The sequence below is a fragment of the Cryptotermes secundus genome, unplaced genomic scaffold (assembly GCF_002891405.2).
Source record: "Cryptotermes secundus unplaced genomic scaffold, Csec_1.0 scaffold652, whole genome shotgun sequence".
Lineage (NCBI taxonomy): Eukaryota > Metazoa > Arthropoda > Insecta > Blattodea > Kalotermitidae > Cryptotermes > Cryptotermes secundus.
Window position 1 is genome coordinate 457,164 of NW_019737992.1, and position 25,321 is coordinate 482,484.

At 43.2% G+C, this 25,321-nt stretch overlaps 1 protein-coding gene across 1 annotated transcript in view; it reads right to left on the reverse strand.

Annotated features, from left to right (window-relative positions):
• Nucleotides 1-25,321, reverse strand: part of LOC111870658 (protein CBFA2T1) — a 657,082-nt gene that overhangs the window by 456,760 nt on the left and 175,001 nt on the right. The window contains exon 2 of the mRNA XM_023863129.2: nt 9,484-9,652. Coding sequence (XP_023718897.1) covers nt 9,484-9,646 — 163 coding nt within the window. The 5' untranslated portion in view covers nt 9,647-9,652. The remainder of the gene's footprint in view (nt 1-9,483; nt 9,653-25,321) is intronic.

Here is a 25,321-nt window from a genome sequence, read left to right on the forward strand (position 1 = left end):
TTTCCTCACTGGAGGCAAGCAATAGCAATACTACCTTGTATCAGTCGTTAAGTGTGTTCAAAACCACTGTTTCCAAATTGAATTCGGTTCCTGGAAGAGTAGGTGAAGTAGTAAAGGAAAAAGTACACAGCATTTTTTAAAAAAATCCAAGATATGAACAAATTCTGTATGAAATTGAAGGAATTTTATCCGGTAAACGTACTGAACTGCCAAGTAAAAAGTCGCTAACAGTGAACAAATAGCGGCTTTTGTACATGCGCCCCTAAGTTCGTGTGAAGTGGAAAGAAGTTTTTCCCGCTATAAGGACATCTTACGAGACAACAGAAGGTGACTAACTATGGAAAACCTAAAACATTTAGTAATTGTGAACTGCAACAGANCATGATTTGTATTTAAGTATAGCTTTTTATTGCAAGTGAATCATTCAGTGATTACATAAAATTAACTTAAATATTGATTTGTTGGTCTTAAAATAATATAAAATCAATTTTAATATTTGGTATAAATTTTTATGTGCATATTTTAGTGCATATTTCGGAAGTTTTTCATGCATAAATGCATACATATTTAAGGGATTATAAGGGCATAAAAATCCGGTCCACAGTTAATACCAACTCAAAATCGACTATGAATTATCCGAATACCATCTAACAAGCGTAGGAGTTCCACAGGGCAGCGTCTTGGGCCCATTTCTGTGCCAAATCTTTATAGGTGACGTCCCACTAACAGACAATACGCTAATGGCAACATTCGCCGATGACACAGCAATAATGCCATCAGACCAAGATCCAAATACAGCCTCCCAAAAACTGCAGCAACACCTCAACTCACTCCAAAACTGGATGGAACAATGGAAGATCAAAGTAAATCCTGCAGAATCCTCCCAAATAACATTTAAAACAAGAAGAGCTGTCTGCCCGCAAGTTAGTATCAACAGCATCCCCATACCCATCAAACAAGAAGTTAAGTATTTAGGACTCCACCTTGACGAGAAACTAACGTGGAGAACGCATGTAAAAGCTAAGAGAAGACAACTAGAGCTCACAACCAAAAATATGAATTGGCTAATCGACGAAAAATCACAGCTATCTCTTGAAAACAAAATAATCCTATACAAAACGATAATAAAACCAGTCTTGGCCTACGGGACAGAGTTATGGGGATGCAGCAAACCTTTCCAAAACGCTAAGAAAACTAGTTAATGCTCCCTGGTACGTATCAAACGCTATCTTACACAATGATCTAAGCATACAATATGTAACAGAAGTCATCAGAGCATACGCGGAGAAACACAAAAACCGGACCACTCAAAACAACAAGCAACTAATAAGAAACCTCTTCAACCAACTACCAATAGAAAGAAGTCTAAACAGAATGTGGCCAGAGGATCTCATTAGATAAGCACCAGAGAATCATCGCAGGATGATACCTGCTTCAATATTACACACACCCATCCCTTTTACTAATTACTCTATTTATGTATATTGACTATATTGTAAAATTATTTCAAAATAAAAAAAAAAACCTTCGTGTTCGATGCCTTCCTAAAGGAATGAACAAAAATCCAGTGAACGGAGGCCCGTACGAAAATATTAACTTTTCTCACACTGCAGACACGCTAGCAGGACCAGAAATCCCCTGCCTGTTGTGGAACCCTAGGGTTCGTTCCCAGTTCATTCGCGAGTGTCTACCCCGAGCCAGGAGAATTATCTTTTTCCGGGATCCCTTTTGATGTTACTCCCCATCTGCACCTAAAGAACCTGCCCTACACAGTGTCTTGAGTTTCCGAGGTTCAGGTCTCATGTCCATTTTCCGACTTCCGGTTCATTCCAAAGGACAGATCAAAGCACTAGGCCCCGCGTTGTCTTCTTTCGCGATGGAGCATAATTGGTCAAACACCTGAACCTCAAGCTCGATACCACTCACTGTCGGCTGTCCCAGGCTGTAGGCCTGCATACACAGTTACCCTCTACACCTGAAGGCCGCGTGGAAATATTTTATTCAATATAAATGGCCGAAACCAACAAGCGAAAGGCATACGGAAGCCTGTGCAAATATTGTTCGCGCAATCGCTTGATCTTCAACAAACAGTCGCCCTGTGCTTCAGAACGCGGGAACACAAGTCATTATTAAAGTGCAGTGTCGTGTCCGTAGGATAACAAATATGATAAAAATACAACACATCCCATTCGAGTACTAAAGAGAGAGAGATATAATCAACAAAATGACGTCCACGTGTTGAGTTCCCATATTTCATCATTCCAAATCGGCACCAGAGCTCCCATCCATGTCCTCATGTTATTTGTCCATGGATTTTTCTCCCCTACACCTGCTTCGAATGTGTTTCTTTTTAATCCAAATTGTGTATGTCACAACGCATGTGTTTATCCATATTTACTTCCCGTGATCAGGAGACAGGATTTGTAACGATGAGTTGTGGTGTGGGGCAGAGGATTAGTTGAAATAATATTGTGATGTATGCTTCAAATCGCAGCTCTAAAAATGTCAACAGCCGTCAAATTAAGAAGACAGCGGAACTGACAAGAAACACGCAGTCTTGTTCCCTTTAATGTATTTGATGACATCATAAGGCACAACCTGACAGGTCATCAGAGAACTCCGAAACCACAAGACGCCTCCCATCTGAAAGAATACTCTGCCCATATCTGGTCCGAAATCATGAATCTGCCACGAAGAACTGAAAATACGAACGAGCTCATTAGTGAAATTATTGTCTGGAGTTCTTAAATCGAAGTGCATAAAATGAAAGCACTATACAGACGTCACTTCCGTCTCTCGGCCTTCCTCTCCGTCGGATTACATTTCATCTTCTAAAGCATATAACACCCTTCAATTAAATTTAATATGAACATCTACACTAATTATTGTCCCGCGAATTAAATATGGCCCAATTTTACAAATCGGAACTTGAACAAATATTTCATGAACTGTTCAGCGAGAAAAGCTGCTAAGCCCATTTGAATAAGAACAGGGTAAAAGGGTAAGAGTAGGGTCTAGGAAGAACTTATGATACCTACTTTGCTTCTAATGATTCAACCAATTTAGTAAGCCTATCAGCAACTGCACATTAGTAACTTTAAAAAAAAAGTACAAATTAGTTTTTCCTTCCTGCGCGCTTTTTCCAGCAACAGACCCTTATAGGTGCTGTGTTAAATCTGTAGGACATAACCCGAGAGTCTTGCATCGTTGCCATATCGTCAATAGATTAACAATTTTCACGCAAAATTTGTATGTTGCACTACCACCTCTGAAACTCCAACATACGCCATGTTGGTATTACTGTTATCAGGAAATTACAAGTCACAAAGGTTCTGTGTGCTCTAATGGCATGAAGTTTATTCGCAAAATCTATCTCTCGGTTCCCAAGCTGCGATACACTGACGGTCACATGGATATAACAGAGCCTGTTTTAAGGTCAAGTTATCGCTGTGCTTAATTAAGCAGCACGTTATGCAGATATATGGAGGTACTGAGGTATAGCTTCTTGAATTTTCAATCTCGTCATTAGAAGAGGGTAATGTTTTATTGCTAGTGGGGTAGGACTAAGTCCCTTGTGCTGTGGCCACTTCTGGCCTATTGTACCAGCCCCAAATGACAGGTGAGGGTGATTGTGGAGCAACTGGTGGAATGAAGATTGGCAGGGGAAACCGAAATACTCGGAGAAATCCTGCCCCAGCACCACTTTGTCCACCAGAAATCCCACTTGACCAGACCCGGGATCGAACCCGGGCCAGCTACTAACCGCTTGAGCTATGGTGCGGCCTAGAAGAGGGTTAATGGTCGACTTGCCGCCCCGGCTGCTTTATCCCCAGCGAAAAGTCTCACCGGAACTGTAACCGCACCATCGAAATCCTTCCCGCCCCCTTTTTTGTCAGTAGCTAATAGAGTTAATAATAAGAATTTAGGAAGAAACAAAGGTTCAAGACACACTGTAAGAACAAGGAATATGCAATGAGCAGAGAGACCAAACTTGTGCGGACAAGGACATCTGCTAGTCCTTACGTCCAAGCTTCTGATGTTATTTTCCAGAAGGGCAGAAATAATACTTCAAGAAACCCCACTGAGTTTCTTTAGAAATTGAGAATTGGCCTTACAGCGGCAAGCCACTTTGAGGATTCGAGAAGTGACAGTTTCTACCAGCCGTAAGTCAAAAGTGGGAGTGTCAGGAGATCATTAGCGACCCCTCGTAAGTTCTATCGCTGTCAATTTAGCCGTTTGGTCTTTTATAGCGAAATTCCCTTAAAAACAATCTGTCATTGGCCGGAATCAAAATGAAGCCAACTCCCCTTATTTGAATCAGCCTATCATTGAAATTAGGAGGAAAGGAGAATAGGCAGATACAACTCAGTTAGAACCTCTGGCTCGGCAGAGAGTTCAGTCTAAGATTTTAGTCGTCTATCAACTTTTGAACTTGGCGGAGGCAAACCCCGCTTGTAAGCCGAAACTAAATCAGGTTGTGAGCATTTACGAAGCCAAGTGTCATTAAGTGCCTAAGCCAAGTGTATCAAGTCTAATGGCAGTGATGAAAGTTGTCTCACGTTTCTCACAGCAACAACAATAAAGTGCTGTGGTGTAAAGTGCATTGTGTTGATCAGAGGTACATCACCCTCACTTGTCCGAGCCTGGCCCATATCCGACCTAAGATAGACTCATCTCCACTAGCTAGTCAAACCCACATGCTCACTCCTTCCCCGCTTACTATGAATCGTAAACAGTCTCTAGCTGTTTGCTGGCGCCCATATTATCGAATCCAATCCTGAAATCCAACCACTAATAATCTCAACTGAAGGAAGAAGCGGTGGAGCCGGGTCAAGCCGAAACTAGCTACGACCTAGCAACTTCAGCAGCGGCAACACCAGGTGGGGCAGCGTCAGAGTGGTCCTCGGAGCAGAGGGGCCGATCGCCATCGACTCCCACCCCCTGCACTGCTATTGAGACGGAGCCGCAGGCGGAAGGAAGGACGGACGGTTACAGAACTAACTGGTGGGTTGGCGTAATATATGCGAAAAGAATATTTCTTGCACTACTGACAATCGAGCCCCAACTCCTCAGTAGCCCAGCCAGTGACCTAGTCACTATACTAAGCTCGTTAAGCAAAATATACAAAATTATAATTTTGCCTGTAGTTTTCATTGAGGGCGAAACGTTGTCCCTGGCATTAGGGGAAGAAGGTACATGAGAACGAGGTGCTCAGGAGAATACCAGAACCGAAGAGGGTTGAAATGACAGAAAGCTGAAGAAAACTGCATAATGAGGAGCTTCATAACTTGTTCTCTTCGCCAAATATATTTAGAATGATCAAGTCAGGGAGGGTGAGGTAGACAGGGCATAAAGCAAAAGCGGGAGAAGAGAGGAATGCATATAGAATATTGGTGGGAAAACCAGAAGAGAACACTAGGAAGACCTAGACGTAGGTGGGAGGATAAAATGGAACTAGAGAAATAGGATTAATTTAGCTCAGGATAGGGACCATCGAAGGGATCTTGTTAATATTAATAAACCTTTAGGTTCCAAATATTATTGTGCAATTCTTGAGCAGCTGAGCGACTCTCGGCTTCTCAAGTCGAACACAGTTCCGCTGAGTTAGTTAGTTAGTAAGTAACTTACTTAATTGGCTGCGCCATAGCTCAAACGGTTAGTCGCTAGCTTCCCACCGCGGCGACCCGGGTTCGATCCGGGTCTGGTTAAGTGGGATTTGTGTTGGACAAAGTGGCGCTGGGGCAGGTTTTCTCCAAGTACTTCGGTTTCCCCTGCCAATCTTCATTCCACCAATTGCTCCACAATCACCCTCACCTATCATCTGGGGCTGGTACAATAGGACAGAAGTGGCCGCAGTACAGGAGACTTAGTCCCACCACACTAGCAATAAAGAAAAATACTTACTTACTTAGTTAATGACCTTAAGCAGTGAATTCAAACTAAGAAGATAAGTGACGCTTGCTTATGCACTAACACGCCGCGGAATAACAAATCCGACCCAGCACACCGCTGCACAACTCGAAGAGACAATGCACCTACCGTCTCATACACTGCTTAACTTGCCTACAGGTGCCTCGGAAACGAAATAGACTGTTGTTCCGAAAACCATTTTAATTACTGAACACGAGGAAAAAAAAACACTTGAAATCCGTCCAACAGGCAGATCGGTTGCGACAAAATCGACATTTCACGTTTGGGCCCCTATTGCGCGTTACCGTCCTGTCTGCAATTTTACTTAGGGAGTAGGGTTCGACAGATTGTTGCAATTTGATCAAAACTGTTAAAGCCATTTTAAAGACTTTTTTCATTTTTCGGTCCCATCTGAAGAGCCACTCTTTTCTGGAAACGGAACGTTCGTATTCACCGGGAAAAGGCGTATGACGGACAACGGCTTAAACACAAAATATGAATGAAATCTTTCCACCGTTCGGCGCTAGGCGCATGTATATACATATCGAATATACGCGTAAATAACATACAAATGTAGGTACGTACAGAAATTTTTATGCATACATATATACATACACACATACAAATATAGCTACGTATATATACATACATTGACCGCCTCTATGGTCTAGTGGTCAGAGTTCCTGGCTACAGATCCACAGGTCCGGGTTCGATTCCCGGCGCTACCAGATTTTCTGAGAAATAGTCGGTCTGGGACGGGGTCAACTCAGCCTCGTGAGGGTAACTGAGGAGGTATTTCAAGGAAATAGTGGATCCGGTCTAGAAAACCAAAATTAACGGCCGTGGGGATTCGTTGCGCTGACCACGCAACACCCTCTATNATTCAGGAGTGCCGAAAACCTGTAATCATTAGTTGGTTTTATCCAGAGCTTTCCCGTTTACACTACGTACATGAGAATAAAAAACTGCACCGAAAATTATTCAGCGAATAAACGCCCATGCACATTAAACCAGTTGTGTAGCGCACACCAGCGCGTATCCTCGCCTGGTCATTCTCCCACCTCCCGTTCTATATCTCTTCTTCTCCTCGTTGTATCTTTTCTCACATTTCTATCCTTCCTCGCATATTCCACTCTCGCGTCCCACTTCCCCCTTTTACTTCCCTTTACTCTCTCATAACCTTATCTCCCTTCTCCACCCAACCAGAATATATAATTTGCATTTTTCCCCTCCCAGATCCAATGGCGCGCGTGAGATTAGGCTGAAGAGCGGTATGCAGGAAAATAGCTGTGAGCTATTTAAAGAGAAAATACTGTGGGCCCGCCGACTACTCTTTTCCGAGATTTCCTGATGATTTTCAATATAAGTTAGGGGTGTAGTAGCATGGGGCTAGAGAATTACATTACTTAATCTTTCTTCCCAAATCTAAAGGCCACGATGACTAAGGCTTTAACTAAAAGTAATCACATTGAAAGTCCGACGTTGTGGGGCGCTGAAATGCATCGAAGCAATTTTCGTCTTTTTTTTTTTTTTCATTAATGGGTTTATCTTTCAAACACAACCCTGGCTTTGCTTAAAGTGATAAAAAAACCCTAAAACGAGTCTGTAATAAAGTAATGGATATTTTAACGTTACATCAATCTTCTAATTATGTTTAAGAAGTCATCACGGCATGTATAAGTTTTCATCAAATTTGCTACCGACCAAGTAGAGGCCACCAAGGGAAGTGATGCTGCTCCACAGCCGGTATACAGTTATCTGTGGCGACAGGAAGTGACAGGAGATTTGGCGAATTGCATAATTGTTAGTCCTCATCAAATTCTATTTTTTTCCCCTTGGCACTAGAGCCCCAGTGGGCCTACGCCTACCTCCATGAACTTCTCCGTTCACTTCGGTTTTTCTAGATCTTACACATTCGGTAGGACTCCTTGGGCGGGTGATCAGCTCGTCGCAAGACCTCTACCTGTACACATACACAGAAAAACGCACACAAACATCCATGCCCTGAGTGGAATTCGAACCCACGATCTCGGCTTCCGAGCGAGCGAAGACAGTGCATGCCTTAGACCGCTCGACTACCGTGACCGGCCATCAAATTCTATTAGGTTCCTCAAATAAAAGAGGATGAGATGGGTGCGCATGTAATGCGGCTGGGACAGAAGACGAGAAAAGGGAAAAGGAAGAGGCCACTTGGAATGTTGAACCTTAGATAGGAGGATCTTAAAGAAAGAGGGTAGAAGGACGTCAGCTGGATTCAGCTGGCTCGGAAGAGGGACCTGTGGTGGGGCATGGTAAAGAACCTTCGGGTTTCATAAAATGTCAGAAAATTATTATCGGGGAGTGTCCGACTATCAGTCTGTTTGTCTATGGCGCACATTCTGTTCTGAACACACCAAACCAAAGTCGTCCGGTTTCGGGTCTAAGCATTTTGAAATGTGTACTTTACGGTCTTTCGTCATCGCTGCTTTTCATGTTCACTTTCCGCATATACAAATTAAACTGTCTACAGAAAATAATCGGCAAATAATACCTTACATTCATTAAGACATATTTTTCCCACATGTTCTTATACGTACGTGTATGTATACAATCTCAAATAAACGTCAAATAACTTACCGACACGTGTTTTGTATGTCTTGTTGCCTATTTCTATTTCGTACGATGATGCACACAATGCAAAAACGCATAAAGACGAAACATTCCAGCAAAGCGTGTGGTAAGATGTGAACTTCCAAACCGAAGCAACAATGTGTTATAGAGTAGGTTACTCTGGCCTGTGACGTAGTTTAGGTGGTGATGAACATGCGAAATGCTATCATGATGATTGTCAGTGAGAAGGGGAGGGGAGGAAGCAAAAAAATAACACTGTACCATTTCTGGAAATATTAGGAGCCCTTCACAACAGTCATTTACTTGAATTCTTAGACCTAATTTTATATCGCCTGATATTTTCGTGGTAACTCTACCCAAAAATTTTTTAATGTCAGTTCTGAAACTTAGTAAGTCGTATAACTTTGTGTTGTTTCCGACAAAAAATATCACCAAATCCTTAGGACCTGAAGGCTGACCATGATGTATGAGGACATTCGTGGTTTCTCTCAAATATCTTCAGGCAAATGCGACAATAGCACCTATATTTAATGAACGATCGTTTACTTACACTTCACTTCCGTCCGTTACTCACTAACCGTCATAACATTCAGCGGTACGTAACTTGAACTACTGGAGCTGTTGTTGAATAAAACAGAAACTGATGCAAATAACCGACTGGTCAGACACTTTAGGCCGAACAGTGCTTCAAACATCAGTTCTCTTCTCCGTCAAGCAACGCTAATCTCTGTTTATTCTTTGCTCTGCATGGAATAGACCCAGCAATGGGCCGATCCAATGAACAATTCTGCTAAGCGTCTAAGGGTCCACTCCTCCCATTGGGACATGCGCGTGCCTGATGAGTGAAGGCACACGCAAACGTAAGCATAACAACTTCACCTCAGCCGGGAAATCACATCTCTAGTTTCAGTGCCAACTACATACTTCTTAAAGCAGAATTCAACTGCAGTTTAAGTGACTTACCTTTTGCTTTGGGTGTTCTGGACACGGAACCCCCACCTCCTTCCGGGTGCGTTGGTGGCGTGGACTGTCGTCCCCCTCGGGAGAGCTCTTTGCTGTTACTGATACAACTGGAGGAGCCATTGTCGCGGTCTGGAACTTCCTCCTTGATCAGCTTCGGTTCCATCTACAGCTGTGAACACAGAGAACAATCCTGAGCTGGAGTACTTCCGGTAAGGCTGTGACAGTAAACAGAAATGTAAGCGGACTTAAGATGAGGCTGCCTCTTTGAAAGCGGCCTCTGACGGAAACTGATTGACTGAATCCAATCCATACCATCCCATCCTATCCCTCAAAGATCCATCTTCATATTGTTCACCCACCTACGCCTTGGTCTTCCCTGTGGTCACTTTCCTTTTGGCTTTACCACCAATATCCTATATGCATTCCTCGTCTCCCCCATTCGTGCTACATGCCCTGATCACCTCAACCTCCTTGACTTGATCATGCTAATTATACTTGGAGAAGAGTACAAGTTATGAAGCTCCTCATAATATGCAGTTCTATCTAACATCCAGTCACTTCATCCCTCTTCGGTCCAAATATTCTCAGCTTCCTGTTCTCAAACACCCTCATTCTATGTTCGTCCCTTGATGTCAGAGACCACGTTTCACACTCATATAGAACCACAGGCAAAATTGTAGTTTTGTATATTTTAATTTTTATGTTTATGGACAGCTGACGAGAAGACAAAAGGTTCTGGACTGAAAGGTAGCAGGCATTACCCGAGTTCAATTTTCTCTTAATTTCCTCCTCAATCAGGTTTTGATTTGTTATCGTTGTTCCCAAATATCTGAACTGCGCCACATTTTCAAAATATCTGTTAGCTATCTTCATATAATGATTTTGCCCTGCATTTTGGTTACGAGACAGCAACATATACTATGTTTACTTCTAGACTAACCTCCTTATTTGCGTCAATTAAAGTTTGTGTGTTTTTCTTTATGGCATCTACATTATCACCCAGTAGATTCACATCATCGGCATAGACCAACAGCTGATGTGTCCCGTTCAATTTCAGTCCCACCTGGTTTTCCTGGACCTTCCTAATGGCATATTCTAAAGCAAAGTTGAAAAGGAGTGGCGATAAAGCATCTCCTTGTTTTAGACCATTCTGGATAGGAAATTTATCAGACAAATGTTTACCTGTACGTACTTTACTATAAGTTTCGTTTAAACACATTTTAATCAGCCTAACTAATTTCATTTTCTTCTCCAACTGACGAATGAAAAAGATCTGATCAGTAGTTGATCTGTTACGTCGAAACCCACACTAATGATCCCCAATAATTTCATCTATATACGGACTTAACACTGAGGGAAGAATATTGGATAACATTTGAATGAAGTTCATATCAGTGATATCCCCCGATAATTGCTACAGTCAGCTTTATCACCCTTCTTGTGAACTGGTACAATAATAGACTCCCACTGATCAGGAAATTTTTCCTTATGCCAAATAGAATTCATTATCTTGTGGATCTTAGAACGTAATATTTCGTCTCCTACTTGAATAAGTTCTGCCGAAATTGTATCACTACCTGGCGATTTATACCGTTTCAATTTTGCAGTAGCACTTTCAACCCCAAAAGGGCTAGGATCCGGTACTAACGGCTCAGCTGTGTGTATTTCTGTCTGCCTATCATCACTGACCCTGTGTACGTTCAATAACTGAGAGAAGTAGTTCCTCCACCTATACAAAATGTTGTGGGAATCTGCAATCAGATCACCATTCTCATCCTTCACTAAGTTACAGCTAGGTTGGTAAAAAAAGTAAAAGTAAATGTATCCCTGTAACAGGCCGTGGAGGCCCATAGGGTTGTGAGATGTTGAGGTTCCCACATTTTCTAGATAATCGGCTCATAGTTGGCGGCAAGGTTGTGCGGCTAGAAGGCTTAGGTCAATTGAAAAAATCCAATGACCTTATCGGGATGAACCTGCGACCTTCCGGCTTGTAGCATAGTGCCTCAACCAACTACGCTATCGCATGCCTCCAGGTTGGTAACTTAATTCATGATTTCATTCCCCTTTCCATAGGAAAATGTATATTCGCCTGCTGGTACGATGCCACCTCCGTCCCAACTGACCTTCTGTACTCCCGCTAAATCTAAATTATATTTTAAGATTCCTTCCGCCACTGCCCTGAGCGAACTTGCCCTATAAAACTTCGAACATTCCACGTACTGAATCTCATGTCCGTTTTCGTAACAAGGTTATTTTTTTACGGTGAGGAGTTGTTAGCCCAACACCCAACCCACCAGCTGGAGGACTGCCCATTGTCGGCTGTCTGTGACTGCTTATTCAGTATATTCGCAGGTTCCCTCCAAACCTGGAGGGCGTCTCCTCCATCCGCAACCTGAGGACGCGCCATGCCGTGGAGACAAGGGACCCACCTAGAATGCTATTAAAATCAGATCATTCAGTGTGAGATGAAGCAAACCTGCATTTATTTTTCTGTTCGATGCACTGGTTGCATTTATTTTCTGTTATTCTGTTTATTTCTGGCTCGAAATACATCTAAAGGCTTTGTACTAGCTGTGTTGAATTTGTAGATCATACAGTATCATGTAAAACTTTGAAAGTTTATTTCTTGTTCAAGTCAGAATTTTAGGTGGCTGGTTGGTTGGCTGTTATTTATGGTTTGCTTTGGTTTGGTTTGTTGATTTGCAGGTTAGTTGGCAGTTAGTTATTTGTTGTCTGTTATTGTTTGGCTTGTTGGTTGGTTGAATGTCTGGTTGGGTTTGGGTTGGATGGTTGTTGACTGGCTGGCTGGGGGTTAGATGGCTGACTAGTTGGTTTTTTGTTAACTGGCTGGCTGGTTGGTTGGCTGACTGGTTGATTGTTGCTTGTGTGTTGATTGGCTGGATGGAGGATTATTTGTTGATTTTTTGTTTATTTATTGACTGGTTATTTGTTTGGTTGGTTCTTTGATCGATTGGGTGGTTGCTCGCTCGCTCGTTCGGTCTTTCGGTCGGTCGGTCGGTCGGTCGGTCGGTCGGCTGGCTGGCTAGCTGACGATTTACTCAGTAACTCACCTACTAACTTAACTGTTGTAATGAGGAACACTTGTAGCATAGGTGAATAAATGAATACGTTTGATTTTCTTATTTGTCCGTGCCTGTCGAACGTCTAGAAGAGTAGGGAATATTAATTTAACACTGTTTCGGGGCCATCGTCCTCCAGTTTATGCTTCTTACGAAATAATTAATTAACGTTATCAGTCCGAATGATTCCGTTGTAATTAACCGGAATAAAAAATACAAATACACCGTCACGTCAGACACTTCTATAGAATGCAGTTCCTTCAGCTTCAAGGTGTAAGTCCTGAAGATGGAGTCAGCGTCTTTGTAGCCACCGTCGCGAAAACCTCAGTTTTCACATCTTCATATATAAATTTTTACCAAGGTTTCGCATATTAAACGCTGTTTCTGACGTCCCAAGTTTCCCATGATATTTTGGACCAGTAGTGACCACCTCACGCGCATACATCTGTAGCCAGATGAAGTGAACCTAGCTACGGACAAGATCGCATTGAAAAGGATCCTGTCATGAAAAGCTTGCAAAAGAACGGGATAGAAAGATCTCATGTGGTAATGCCCGACCATCGTTGAGTTAATATAAAAGTTAGGGCAGTGCCTAGAAGTTTTGTCGTTGGGGGGTTCCACAATCATTTGTAATGCAGCAGAAAGGAAGGCAGACTGACACTCAAGACCTAGTGCGAGGATCTCCACTCTCTTCCAAATCCCTGCTATAAAAATTCCAATATAAGCTTCCATCCCTTCGGAACCCCAGCTGGAAAGTATAGGCTAGTACAGACATCGATGATATGGGTATTGATATTGGTCGGACAGACAGGGAATAGGAAGGGGAACCAGTGGTCAAGAGGACGGGGCAGAGGTCTGGGGACGCCATATGGGGCCCAGCAAGGAGGAGGCATTGCAAATGATAGGGAGGGGTGGATACATACGACGTATGCTCGTTGGAAACTACTGCCGAGTGACATACGAAGGAGTTCTTGCGCTAATTGAAACCGCCGCACGTGACGTAGAGATCAGCTGCAGAGTATAGGGTGTGTCAGAACACGGCTACTTAACAAAAATTTCAAGACAACTTTCTGTAATCACTGCTGTCTTTATATACTTATTTGTAGTTTCTTTGACGGCTCTGTTATAAAATGAGTCTATATAGCGCCGAACGATTGCATGATGGTGACCAGCGAACTGCAAAGAGTGTGAGGCGAAGCGGTCGTGGCACCTCTAGAATATAATTTAGAAGCATTGCAGCTTCAGTTACTTTGCTCGGTGATCATCATCATCATCATCATAAGTCAGAATTTCGTGTTTTTCCCTTTTGCAGAGGTTTTTATCTATATGCGTGCAATATAGAACTCTTTTCACGTATCTTTCATTCCTTCAATGCGTTTTCGTCCATTGCCGATTTTAATTAGCCGCGGTTCTACATTTGCCAGTCTGGTAGCTTCCGCAGCAACAGAAACACACTGACTGGAGCAGGGCTCTCCTGGAGTAGGAACTATGTATCTAAATGACCATCATTTCTGTACAATTTCCCATAACACTCTCCTTAACACGATGACCATGATCAACATGATCATACCTTACAAGAATCGTTCTTACTAGAAGTTTCTAGACTCCAAGGTTCAAATCAGTACTGACCTTTCCATCTTTTGTATGGTCTACGTCATCTTCTCCTATCTCTCGTGTAAACTGCTAAATCCTTTCTATTCGGTCCGCGCAAAGTGGTTATAAAGAAGGGAATTGGGGCAACCAGTACAGTTGAGGGTTTGAAGTTTAGTTGTACTCTGCAAGGGAGGTTAAGAAGAGATAGTGCTTTGCTTGAGTTGACAGTTGACAAGAGGTCTGCACGAGTGGCTGTGGCAAGAGGTCCTAAGCACATGAAGCTGAAGAATTTCCACTGTTACAAGCCGTTGCCAGGGAACGGCTGGTGAAAACACCGCAGGATGGAAAGGGCTTAGCGGTGCTGTGGTGATTTGTAGTGCTTAGACCAGCGACAGTGTTCTAATTACCTGTAGTTGCAAGTGGTGTGTGATTAATAAATTCGTTCATCAATCCACGCCCCATCTTTTCTTTTTCCCCCTTGGCACTACAGCCCCAGTGGGCCTAGGCCTACCTCCATGAACTTCTCCGTTCACTTCGGTTTTTCTAGATCTTACACATTCGGTAGGACTCCTTGGGCGGGTGATCAGCTCGTCGCAAGGCCTCAGCCTGTACACAAACACAGAAAAACGCACACACACTAACTAAACATCCATGCCCTGAGTGGGATTCGAACCCACGATCCCGGTTTCCAAGCGAGCGAAGACAGTGCATGCCTTAGACCGCTCGGCTACCGTGACCGGCTCCACGCCCCATCTACAGTCACATAAATACCTGACAACGGTGTGTCCCAGGAACTTAAACGTATCGAATTGCTCAATTAACGCTGCAGAATCTCGATGCTGAGGCAAAGGTGAAGGCAAAGCTATACCTGTGACAGGCCGTGGAGGACCATACGACTGCGAGACGTCGAGGCTCCCACATTTTCTAGACAGTCGACACACAGATGGCGGAGAGTTGTCAGCCTTACTCGCCGGCCGCCCCCCAGGAAGATTCCTGGTACTCATTTCTGTTAAGAGGCTGAGCCGATCCCAGGGATATAATGCTGCTGGATTGATTAGGTCAATTGAAAAAAAAAATCCACCTCATCGGGACTCGAACTCGCGACCTTCCGGCTTGTGTCTCAAGCAACTACGCCACCGTGTGCCCCCCCCCTCATATACTGAGAGCATCTTTGAATAATCAACTTAAGAGTATTCAATTCGTTGGTCATTTCACAATTTTGGTTCCTTATTCGTTATTAACTTGGAGTGAAAGTCTTTTATAGTGAACTCATTTTTAGGCTACTTTCCTAAAGTAGGCTTATACGATCTCCTTCCTGTCTGTATGTGTGCCCCCTCCCCCTCTTGCTGCTAGACAACGGGTCACCCCTTCGACGAGAGGGGGGACCGCAGTTTCAGCGCAGGCGCTCTGACTGATAAGAGCAGTGGGCCTCCTCTCTTTCAGACGGGGACTCAATGTCGTCAAAGTTACTTTACAACTGGCGGTTTGCCGCCAATCAGTTTGTCTTGGCGACAAGCCCCTTGAGACTCATGACCAATATTTTTATTTTCCAAATTAAAACTTCCGGTTGTAGTCCTTATGTAACATCCACTCTGACGAGAGGAGTGGTCTGTCAATTGGTCTTACAATTGCTGCTGGTCCTCACCAGTGCAGTCATTCTCAAGCCCGAGTCCCACGGGACTCATAACCATATTTTACTGTCTCAGATTCGAGACTTCTCCAAACTGAAGGGCCAAACCCCCGTATTCAAATCCCTCAGGAACAGAGTGGACCGGTTATACCCCCAGGCACTTGGTTCCCTTTTCGTTGCTTCTTACGAATCGCAGGGCTACGGTGGAGGTATTAGACCCCACCTCCACAGATAATGGATATTGTCAGAGGAGAGAACATTTAAGTTGGTCTATCGGTATTGCCAGCACAGTCATTCTTGGCTTCTGGTTCCAAGGCTTTTGTTGTCCCTTAGACACGTGCCTGTTTAGAAGCCGTCCTGCTCTTGAACAAGGGAAGGAAGGGGTCGGTGACCAAAGCATCGGGTTGAAGAGAGAGCATTGACTCTTAACACCCAAAAGGCAGATGAGATGGCCACTTCTAGGCAACAGAAATAAATACGTTACTGCCACTGCTAGGCAATGGAATTTATATTATTATGTAGAGTACGCAAGTTTATTCCTTCCTTTCACGCTAGAAGCTCTGAGAAGAACTAATCGTCTACTTTCCTATGACACGACATGGACCGCATAGAAAACGACGCCTCCACCAATCCTTCCTTGTCTAGCGAACGTTTTTACTCAGATGTTCCCTAGCAACGATAAGGAGAGACACACAAGAAAAACCACAGACTCTCTTTTTAAAGGACACAGACGGCACTGAAAATGTTGCACCCAACAATTCTTCTAGTTTGTTTGCATTCGTTGCCGTGGGACAGTGTTTACCGAACCGCCGCCCAGCACTTATTCGAATTTGTCTTGCAACAACAGCAGAGTACACATACAGACACGCAGACTGATGGGAGGGATTTATGAAGTACGCAGTTGAGATGTGCTCAAGTGCAATTATATATATATATATATATACAAAGTAAAAACAAGTAAAGCTATCCCCGTACCAGGCCATGGAGGCCCATATGGGTGTGAGACGTTGAGGGTCCCACACTATCTAGACAATCGGCTCAATGATGGCGGTAAGGTTGTCAGCCTTACGCGCCGGCCGCGCTTTACTCCCCAGGAAAATTATTTAATTAATTCCTGGTACTCATTTCTGTCAGAGGCTGAGTCGACCCCAGGACCATAGTGCGGCTGGAAGGATTAGGTCAATTGAAAAAAAAATCCAATGACCTCATCGGGACTTGAACCTGCGACCTTCCGGCTTGTAATATAGCGCCTCAACCAAATTATATATATGCACACAACAATTTTCTTAAAGACCGGTTCAGGCAGGCAAAAGTTGAGGGGGATACAAAAGCAGGATAAAGATGGCACAAGCCCACTTTAGGAAAGTAGGCTTATGAGATCACTTTGTTCGGTGTCTGCGTTGCTAGGCAACGGCTCATTAAGAGCATTCCTGAGGCAAAGAATTCACACGCAACAACAGAATTGTTAGACACGTATTTTTTAGGCGGCATCTTCTCCTGCTTCATATTCAAGGTACATCCTGTTCGAATTTCACCTCGGAGACTGTTATGTCCTGACCGGAGTTTCCGTGGGTTTCCTCTGTGCTTCCACTCAAATACTGCTATTTGTGTAATGCCCTTCAATAGGTCACGACCTCTTTCCGATTCTTGTCCTAACCTCCCTACCATTCGGAGATACATAAATTACGCGACTGGCTATTTGGATGTTCAGAGCAAGGAGGATGAAGTGAGAGGCACATAGCACGGGTGGGAGAGACGAGAATGCATACACAGTTCTGACACGAAAATCTGATGGGAAAATATCACTTGGAAGGCCGACGATAAGAAGGGTAAATGGTTTTAAAATGGAACTGAAAGAAACAGGATTCAAGAGTGTGGACTGGAATCATCTAACTCAGAACAGGGACATGTGAATCCATACTGAGCAGTGGATCTGTCTGACAAGCTGAGACAGCAAGAGTGTACTCCGTTGAGTTCATGAGTGTATTAATTAATTCATTACAATAAAAGTTCGTTAAACAGCCGAAGAATCAATCAGTCACTAAGAGGAGCAACGTGAACGTACAACTACTTGAATTGCCACAGATCTCTACATAAACACGTCAATGCAATTATCAAATTTTCAATAGTACAGACAAGAAATGCATGCAGCTCTATGGAACCTGTCCTATTATTTCAGTCACTGCAAGTGGTTTACCTTTCCCGCAATCCGATAGATGTCACCACAGTCTAGGCATTATCTTCAAATGCAAGTTAAGTGAAAAAGCTGCCGTACTATTCCCCACTCCCTTCCCTCCCTGCAGTTCACGCGGAGTGGCACGGACTATAATATAATTTTAAGGCCTCCGAAATTGAAATCCTTTGGGTGGAGAGGGGAAGACCGCTTCAGGAGAAATTAACCGTGTAAGCCGCGAACAAATGAGCCATGAATATCGTTACTAAGCTGCTGGTCACCTCATTTGCATGTCATAATGCCTGAGAAACGTCGTTTACATAAGAGCCCCAGGGACGAGTCAGACTGTTACGCAATCTCATGAAAAAGAGAGCTCATCGTTGCGTATGTTTTTATTTCCCTTCGTGGCAGAGTAACTGTAAGGATGAGCCGTAGACGTCATTTACCCTTGCACTGACTCGCAAAAATAGCTCAGCCCATGGAGCTACACTCTTGAAGCAGAAACCGTCCTGAAATTTTGAGCCGTGGCCTATGCGTGAAGCAAACATCCCAATGCACTTGTTCGTTGTTCCTGTGAATCTACGCCATGAAATGGCATAACCCAAGGAGAAACAGAAAATGTATATCCACGTCTACAAACAGAAGTGTCTGTTTATACCTCGGGATATGATTGCTTTCTTGTCATAATCACAATAAAAAAGTAAAAGGTAAAGATACTCTTGTACTTATTTATAATTAAGCATTATACCATGAAGGTGTATGAGGGAGGGTAGTTTTAGCATTAGGTAGACATGAGTAATCAGTTTCACGCTCCGGTCGCTTTACTCCTTGGGAAAGAGTCCCCGGTACCCATTGGGAAGTAGGTTGGGTGGGACCCACGGCCGGTCTGGATCCTATGCAGAAGAGAAATAACTCTTTCCTCACCGAGAATCGAATCCCGGTCGACCAGCCCGTAGCCTAATCGCCTTTATCACACTATTATAACATAACAGTAATTAATTTCGGAAGAAGATTACTACTCATGTAGTAAGATAATGTTGGGAATAAGGATTCAAATTATACCCATAAGTTTTAGTGCAACATTTTCACATCGCTGTAACAGTCGCAATGAAAGTATGTAATGGAAAGAACACGCAGTAAATTCCATAATATCTTTGAATGTTCTGTGTCATGTAGCAAACAGAAGCAGAGAACTTTATTTGGCATGTTACACTAGGAAAAAGCACGGATTTTTAATATTAAATCTACAGAAATAATGAAAAAGTGTGACAACATCACGAATTGAGGCCCTGCTTATACAGAGTGTAAATAAATAAATACAAATGCGCCAAATTGCAGTACTGAAACTCGCGCATCTCGAACGCACATGTGTCTTTGTCGATGGGGCATAGCTCCAGCCGCACGTGTTCCCAGTGAAAAGTAAGTTGTGTTCTGCAGTTGTTGTTGGAAATGGGTCTCTCGACGGAGGAAAAAGTATTCATAGTCGAGTATTAATTCCGCTCATACGGAAGTGGTCGCCCGACAACTCGCTTCCTTGGTTTTGAGCGGCCAGATGTTATCGTCCAGAAACCGCTACACAGTACACGTATGACGATATGTTGTGCCGTCTCAGCACACGGTATATTAGGCCCCTATTTCATTGAGGGTGAGGAAGGCAATGCTCTTACCGTCACCGAAGAACGCTACAGGGACATGGTGATCGGACCATTTCTTCAGGATATGAGAAGGTTCTGTCGTGCAAGGGCCCTTCACATGAATAGACAGTGGTATCAACAGGACGTCTTTTCATTTCAGTACTGTATTTTTGCGCATACTGTATGTTACAACGCTCTGTGGCAGACAGATGGGTTCAATCTGATCATATATTGTTAATACACTCACATCCAGAAACACTTTGTTTGCGCGCTAGGGTCTCTGAAATGTGAAGGAGGACGCCCTTGCCTCTTACCTCTGCGGCTTACTGGTGACTTTTAAGTAACATTTCTCCAAGAGACCTTACCCGAGCTGCTGGAAGTGGTGCCTTTGGAAGTCCGTCGTGAAATGTGGTTCCAGCATGATGGCGCCCCGGCACAATGCGCTAATGTCATCCGTGAGTATTTGGATGAAACTTTTGGCAACAGATGGATTGGACGTGGAGGGCCAATAACCTGGCCCCCTCTCTCCCCTGACTTGACTCCACTGGATTTCTTTCTCTGGAGGTACATGCAGAGCCTGGTGTACGAGACTCCAGTGGAGACACAACATGATCTTGTGGCAAGAATTGCAATAACAGCTGGAAACACCCGGGAAATGAAGAGGACCCTTCAAAGATTTCAGCGTAACATAGCCAGGTAGTGCAGAACAGGGAATGAATTCGGCGATCGCCATTTTGAGCAACTATTATAATATAAAACAATGATAACATCCCCTAAAACGAATCCTCTTGGAAAGTTTGTGACCATTAGTGGCAAAAGGAAGCGTTTCCGGACATAGGTGTATTAACAAAATATGATCAGGTTGAACCCATCACAGAGCATTGTAACATACGGAATATATTTAAACCCCGCATATGCTCTTTGAACAGTATTCTGCTGATGATAAGTCTAGAAATTTGTGATGACGCCAAGTTATTAGGTTTACATATCATCATCTCGATTTGGTTAAAGACGTTTCGGCACCTGGATTTACGTATTTCCATTGTAAGGTGGAAGTATGAAACCTAATCCGTTTGGTCCATCAGCTTATTAGTTTACGAAGAAAACAGAACCAGGTTTCGAAATATTTTAACCGTAACAGAATGATGGAGACTTCTAGCTAAATGTTATGCTTATTCATTATGAAAATCTGGCCAATTATCTATTATATATAGACGCAGCAATGCATGTCAGGGGCTCTGGTTTAAAGCGGCCGGGCGTGAAGCTGACCGCTTACCTCCAAATAGTGCCGAGGTCAACACTAGTGGAACTATACCTTCACTCCAAGTATACTTTCACGGCGTGGTAGAACTTTACTTTTTACCGTAGTACTGCACAGTGATCGCTATTGAATACAGTGCGCAAATCGAACTCAGGACAGTTACAGAAGTTTTCAACATTGATAAAGAATTTGTTCCTTCAAACATGTCTCCTAAAGCCGCCTGTCCGGCTAACTGGAATGTGAACCTTAGGAACTCCTACGGACCGAAACAGACCTACACGAAAACACAGGGCACGGTGCGAGCGGTTAGAGACATGGATGTGTCTTGCAGGAGAAGCGTTGCTCTTTGTTGCTAACAGTAGAAAAGTGAGATCTGTTGTTGAGAAGGTTGAGCTTACACTTGAATTTCGTCAAATTTAAATTTTACGTTGAGTTTGTGTAACAATTTTTCAAAGCATGCCGAAAGTTATATTACTCGAAGTTTTTCACACAAATTTGAAAGCTTTCGGAACCAAACCAAAACAAACTGGGAAACATCTTGTGATATCATTATTATATTTATGCATTCAGGGACGTAATGCGTTCCTCTAAGCCATTAGATCGTGAAATATGCACTTAAAGTAAAAAAAGAGTAGCGAAGGCCACGAATGAAAAAATGTACTAGTCCTATATAAGATTTGTTTATTAATTCATTCTCTTATCTATATATTTCCTTATTTACTTATTCAGTTGCTTTATAACACAAATCCAACTCCTGTTGTCGCATGGTTTCAAAATGTCATATGGTCGGAAATTTTGATAAACTTGAGTTCAGTTGATTTATTTTGTTTGGTTGTGTGGTGTGAATTATTTACCAGTAAGATATAATCCGCATAACACAACCAAAAAAATCAACCTACTAAATTAAAATTAATGAAAATGGAAACTGTTAAAATTGAATATAAATTTTAAATGAAGTAGCTAAGATCTTCTCGAAAATATCGTCACGGAACTTCCCATGACAATGACAAAATCAAGAGGAGACAGCTGAAATAATTATGAACTCTGCCACTACTCACAAATTATCATAGGACTAAATCAACACACTGTCTACTCTGAATCTTTCACTTCCCACCCTTACCTGCAACTGAATCACAAGTTCACAATGTGCGATAAGTAAGGTAATGATTCTGTAATACACTAAATCATATATTTTTAACGGTTGTCCTACTGCTTCGACTTCCGACCTGTAAAATTCTCATGATGCTCTCTTTCCCAGGAAAATGTTTTCTGCCACGTGAAGCCGTGTGGTCCGACAGAAGGCACAGACCTTTCGGAAGTATGTGCTCTCTGCATCTTCAAGACCGAATGGCAAGCCAAGTAAGCAGCTAGCCTGAAGCAAGTAGCTTCGTGGACTGAAGAACTGGGGTACGCTGCTGAGTAATTCAGTTCAGTCCATTTATTAACGCACTCGACAAGAACAAGGGCGGAGCCAGTTAAAGATAAAAAGTAGGAAGGAGATCAACAAGGAAACAGAATCACATAACATTAAAAACACCAATTTTACATTACATATTGGCAGGTGTTAGTGACTAGACAGAGGGCTTGGGCTGATAACTCGTAACTATAAATGACTGTAAGAGTCTCATTAATTTACACATTCTATTATTCACTACCCAAAGACGGTCCTCGCTAGATAGCCTCGGCATGGACCGCATTGAACATATCGCTCCAGACAAAACCTATGTTGCTGTGTTTCCTTATATTACCATGCAGTTGTCTATCAATGTCTGCCTTTATTCGTTCCACTAGTCTAGCTTTCAGCCGACATATCACATTTCTCCCTCCTTAAGGCTGCTCGTCCCGAGTAGCCTACAGATTTATCACCTTTTTTTCTTCTCCGAAGATACGTGCATGTGAGGTCTGTAATCGTCATCGCAAATGGCACACCGAGTCGTGCTGGCCCCGACGCTTGTTTCCGACTTGTGGGGACAACTTTCGAAATTGACCGAAGTTCCTACAGCGCTGACCTTTAAGCTGTTGGTAGTCTCTTCGTTCGTTTTGGGGAGTGGGCACTGCTCCTCCACAGTGTCCTGTCATTTGGTTTCCGGAGTCTGATTTGGGACCAGGATACTAGCTTTACGACTTCCAGATCGAGTGCCCCGTTGACACGTCTCTCGCCTCCCAGGAGCAGCTGCCGCTTCACGATTCGTCCTCTTATGCCGTCGATGGTGCCTTGCTTGCTCCTCTAAGAACCTGGTCCTCGTGTAGTGCAGGAAAGGCACGATGGATCAATTGTTCGATTGCGGTGGCAAGGGCCCTTGTTTTCAGACGACTGTGGTACGCTGCGACAAGGTGCTGGTCACCATAACGATTCCCAAGCTACCCGATAGTTCCCTCGTAAGTCACTCCTTTAGGGACTCCGTGTAGGAAATGTGAAGCTCGACCCTGCTAAGCGGTAGGAAGCTTTTTGGCTTTTAGGCGTGATACCCATTTATACTGTTCTACGGCCTCTGTCTTGTCTTGATTAGCTCCAAACTCTTCCTTATAGGCGTTAATCTTGGCCTCTAATATTCCCTGATTAGCCTTCATCTTTTCTAAACAGGCCTCTGTCTCTTCTACATAGGACTTCATCTGTTCTCGGTTGGCTTCCACCTACTATCGAGTTTCTCTCATTTTGACCAGTAGGCGTACTATTATTTGCTCCATTTTGTACTATGTCAGTATAAGTATCACATCTAGTCTTCAACCTAATTTGTCCATTCTATTCCCACTGCTGACACCAGTTTCAAAGCGTGCACTTCCACAGAAAAGCCACCTTGCATAATATTCACAGCACTGTTACTTAAACCACTATTTCGCGCCATAGCTCAAGCGGTTAGTAGCTGGCTTCCCACCGCGACGGCCCGGGTTCGATCCCGGGTCTGGTCAAGTGGGATTTGTGGTGGTCAACCGAATACTTCGGTTTCCCCTGCCAATCTTTATACCACCAGTTGCTCCACAATTACCTTCACCTATCATCTGGCGCTGGTACAATAGGCCAGAAGTGGCCGCAGTACCAAGAGGACTCAGTCTCACCCGACCAATTAAAAAAAAAGAAATAGACCACTATTTTCAGTACTTTCCATCACGGCTGAAGGTAATCACAGACTTCTTGGAATGGGGCACAATATCAGAGTAGATCTTCACACTCTAACAGCCACAACTGTGGCCTCCTCATAGGCTAAACAAAACAACATGCATTCAGATCATACCGTCTCTTCCAAAGGTACAGAATCCAGAGGAAAATCCAGACATTCCAGATAGTAGCCAAGTTCACATTCATCACAAAGAGGCATGGTGCCTTCACGACCACACTTTCCACACACTTTGCAAGAAAGTCATGGTGAAATGTGGGCTCATCAGAACATGACATTATACATTCCAGTAATATTACTGTTTAGTGTGCAGTATACTTATTCCTTTATTAATATTAATTTATATAATTGTAGTTGTAATTGTATTTGTATATTTGTAAGTGTATTTTCATTGTATTTACTTGTGCTAATGTGTCCTTTGTTGTTTTGTGTGGTTTCGTTTTAGTGTGGTGTGTAATTTGTGTGTTGTGTCTTACTGTAGTACCACTGCAACAGGCAAAAAGCCATTTGCAGTTTAAATAAATAAATAATAATAATAATAGATGTTAGGTCCTGCAGATTCCAATCTTCAAATTCGTCTTGCTGCTTTGGTGGTCCCACAAACACACTCTTTCTCCAGACAATGTCGAATAAGTTTGAAGTAAAACGTTGTCGATCAATTGGGGAAAATACTGTAATTCTGAGTGTTATTTACCATCATCACACCCCTTTAGAACCAAGCATTGTAATTCTTTGACCATTCTTAGAGGCATGCAGCACAGAATCTGTGGTCAAAAATATCTGATGTCCTAGTATACTGTGCTGTAAAAGTGACCGTGCAAACAGGACACTTTACTGAGTCCTCATTACTACTGCTGTCGGACATGTAATGAATGTGATAACGACGCTGTCCCATCTTCAGAAACATCAAACGTAGAAGCAGCATCGCGCTCAATAGAGAGGTACACGCCTCCTCTGATCTTTCTCCTGTTCCTTGCGAACTCTCTCTATCAGAATTCCTGCTGTTACCAGTGATAAAATGGACATAAATTTGGAAACACCTCGTGAAATGTATGCCTGAATTGAAGTGTTTATTTTAGCGACGTTTGTAGGAGACGCTGTTGTATCTGCACAATAGCACTACCTGTACAACCTCCGCAATACGTTGTAAGCTTCTTTTGTTGTCCAGAGAGTTTTCAGTGCAGTTTTTAGTGCATCATGTCAGAGCTAACAGAATTCGAACGCGGGCAAATTATTGGGGCCCGTATGGTGAGTGCTTCCGTAACCAAGGCAGCCGAGGTTTTTCGTGTTTTGCGCGGCACAGTATCCAAGATTTTTACCGCATACAGGAGGACTGGAAAAACCACATTCG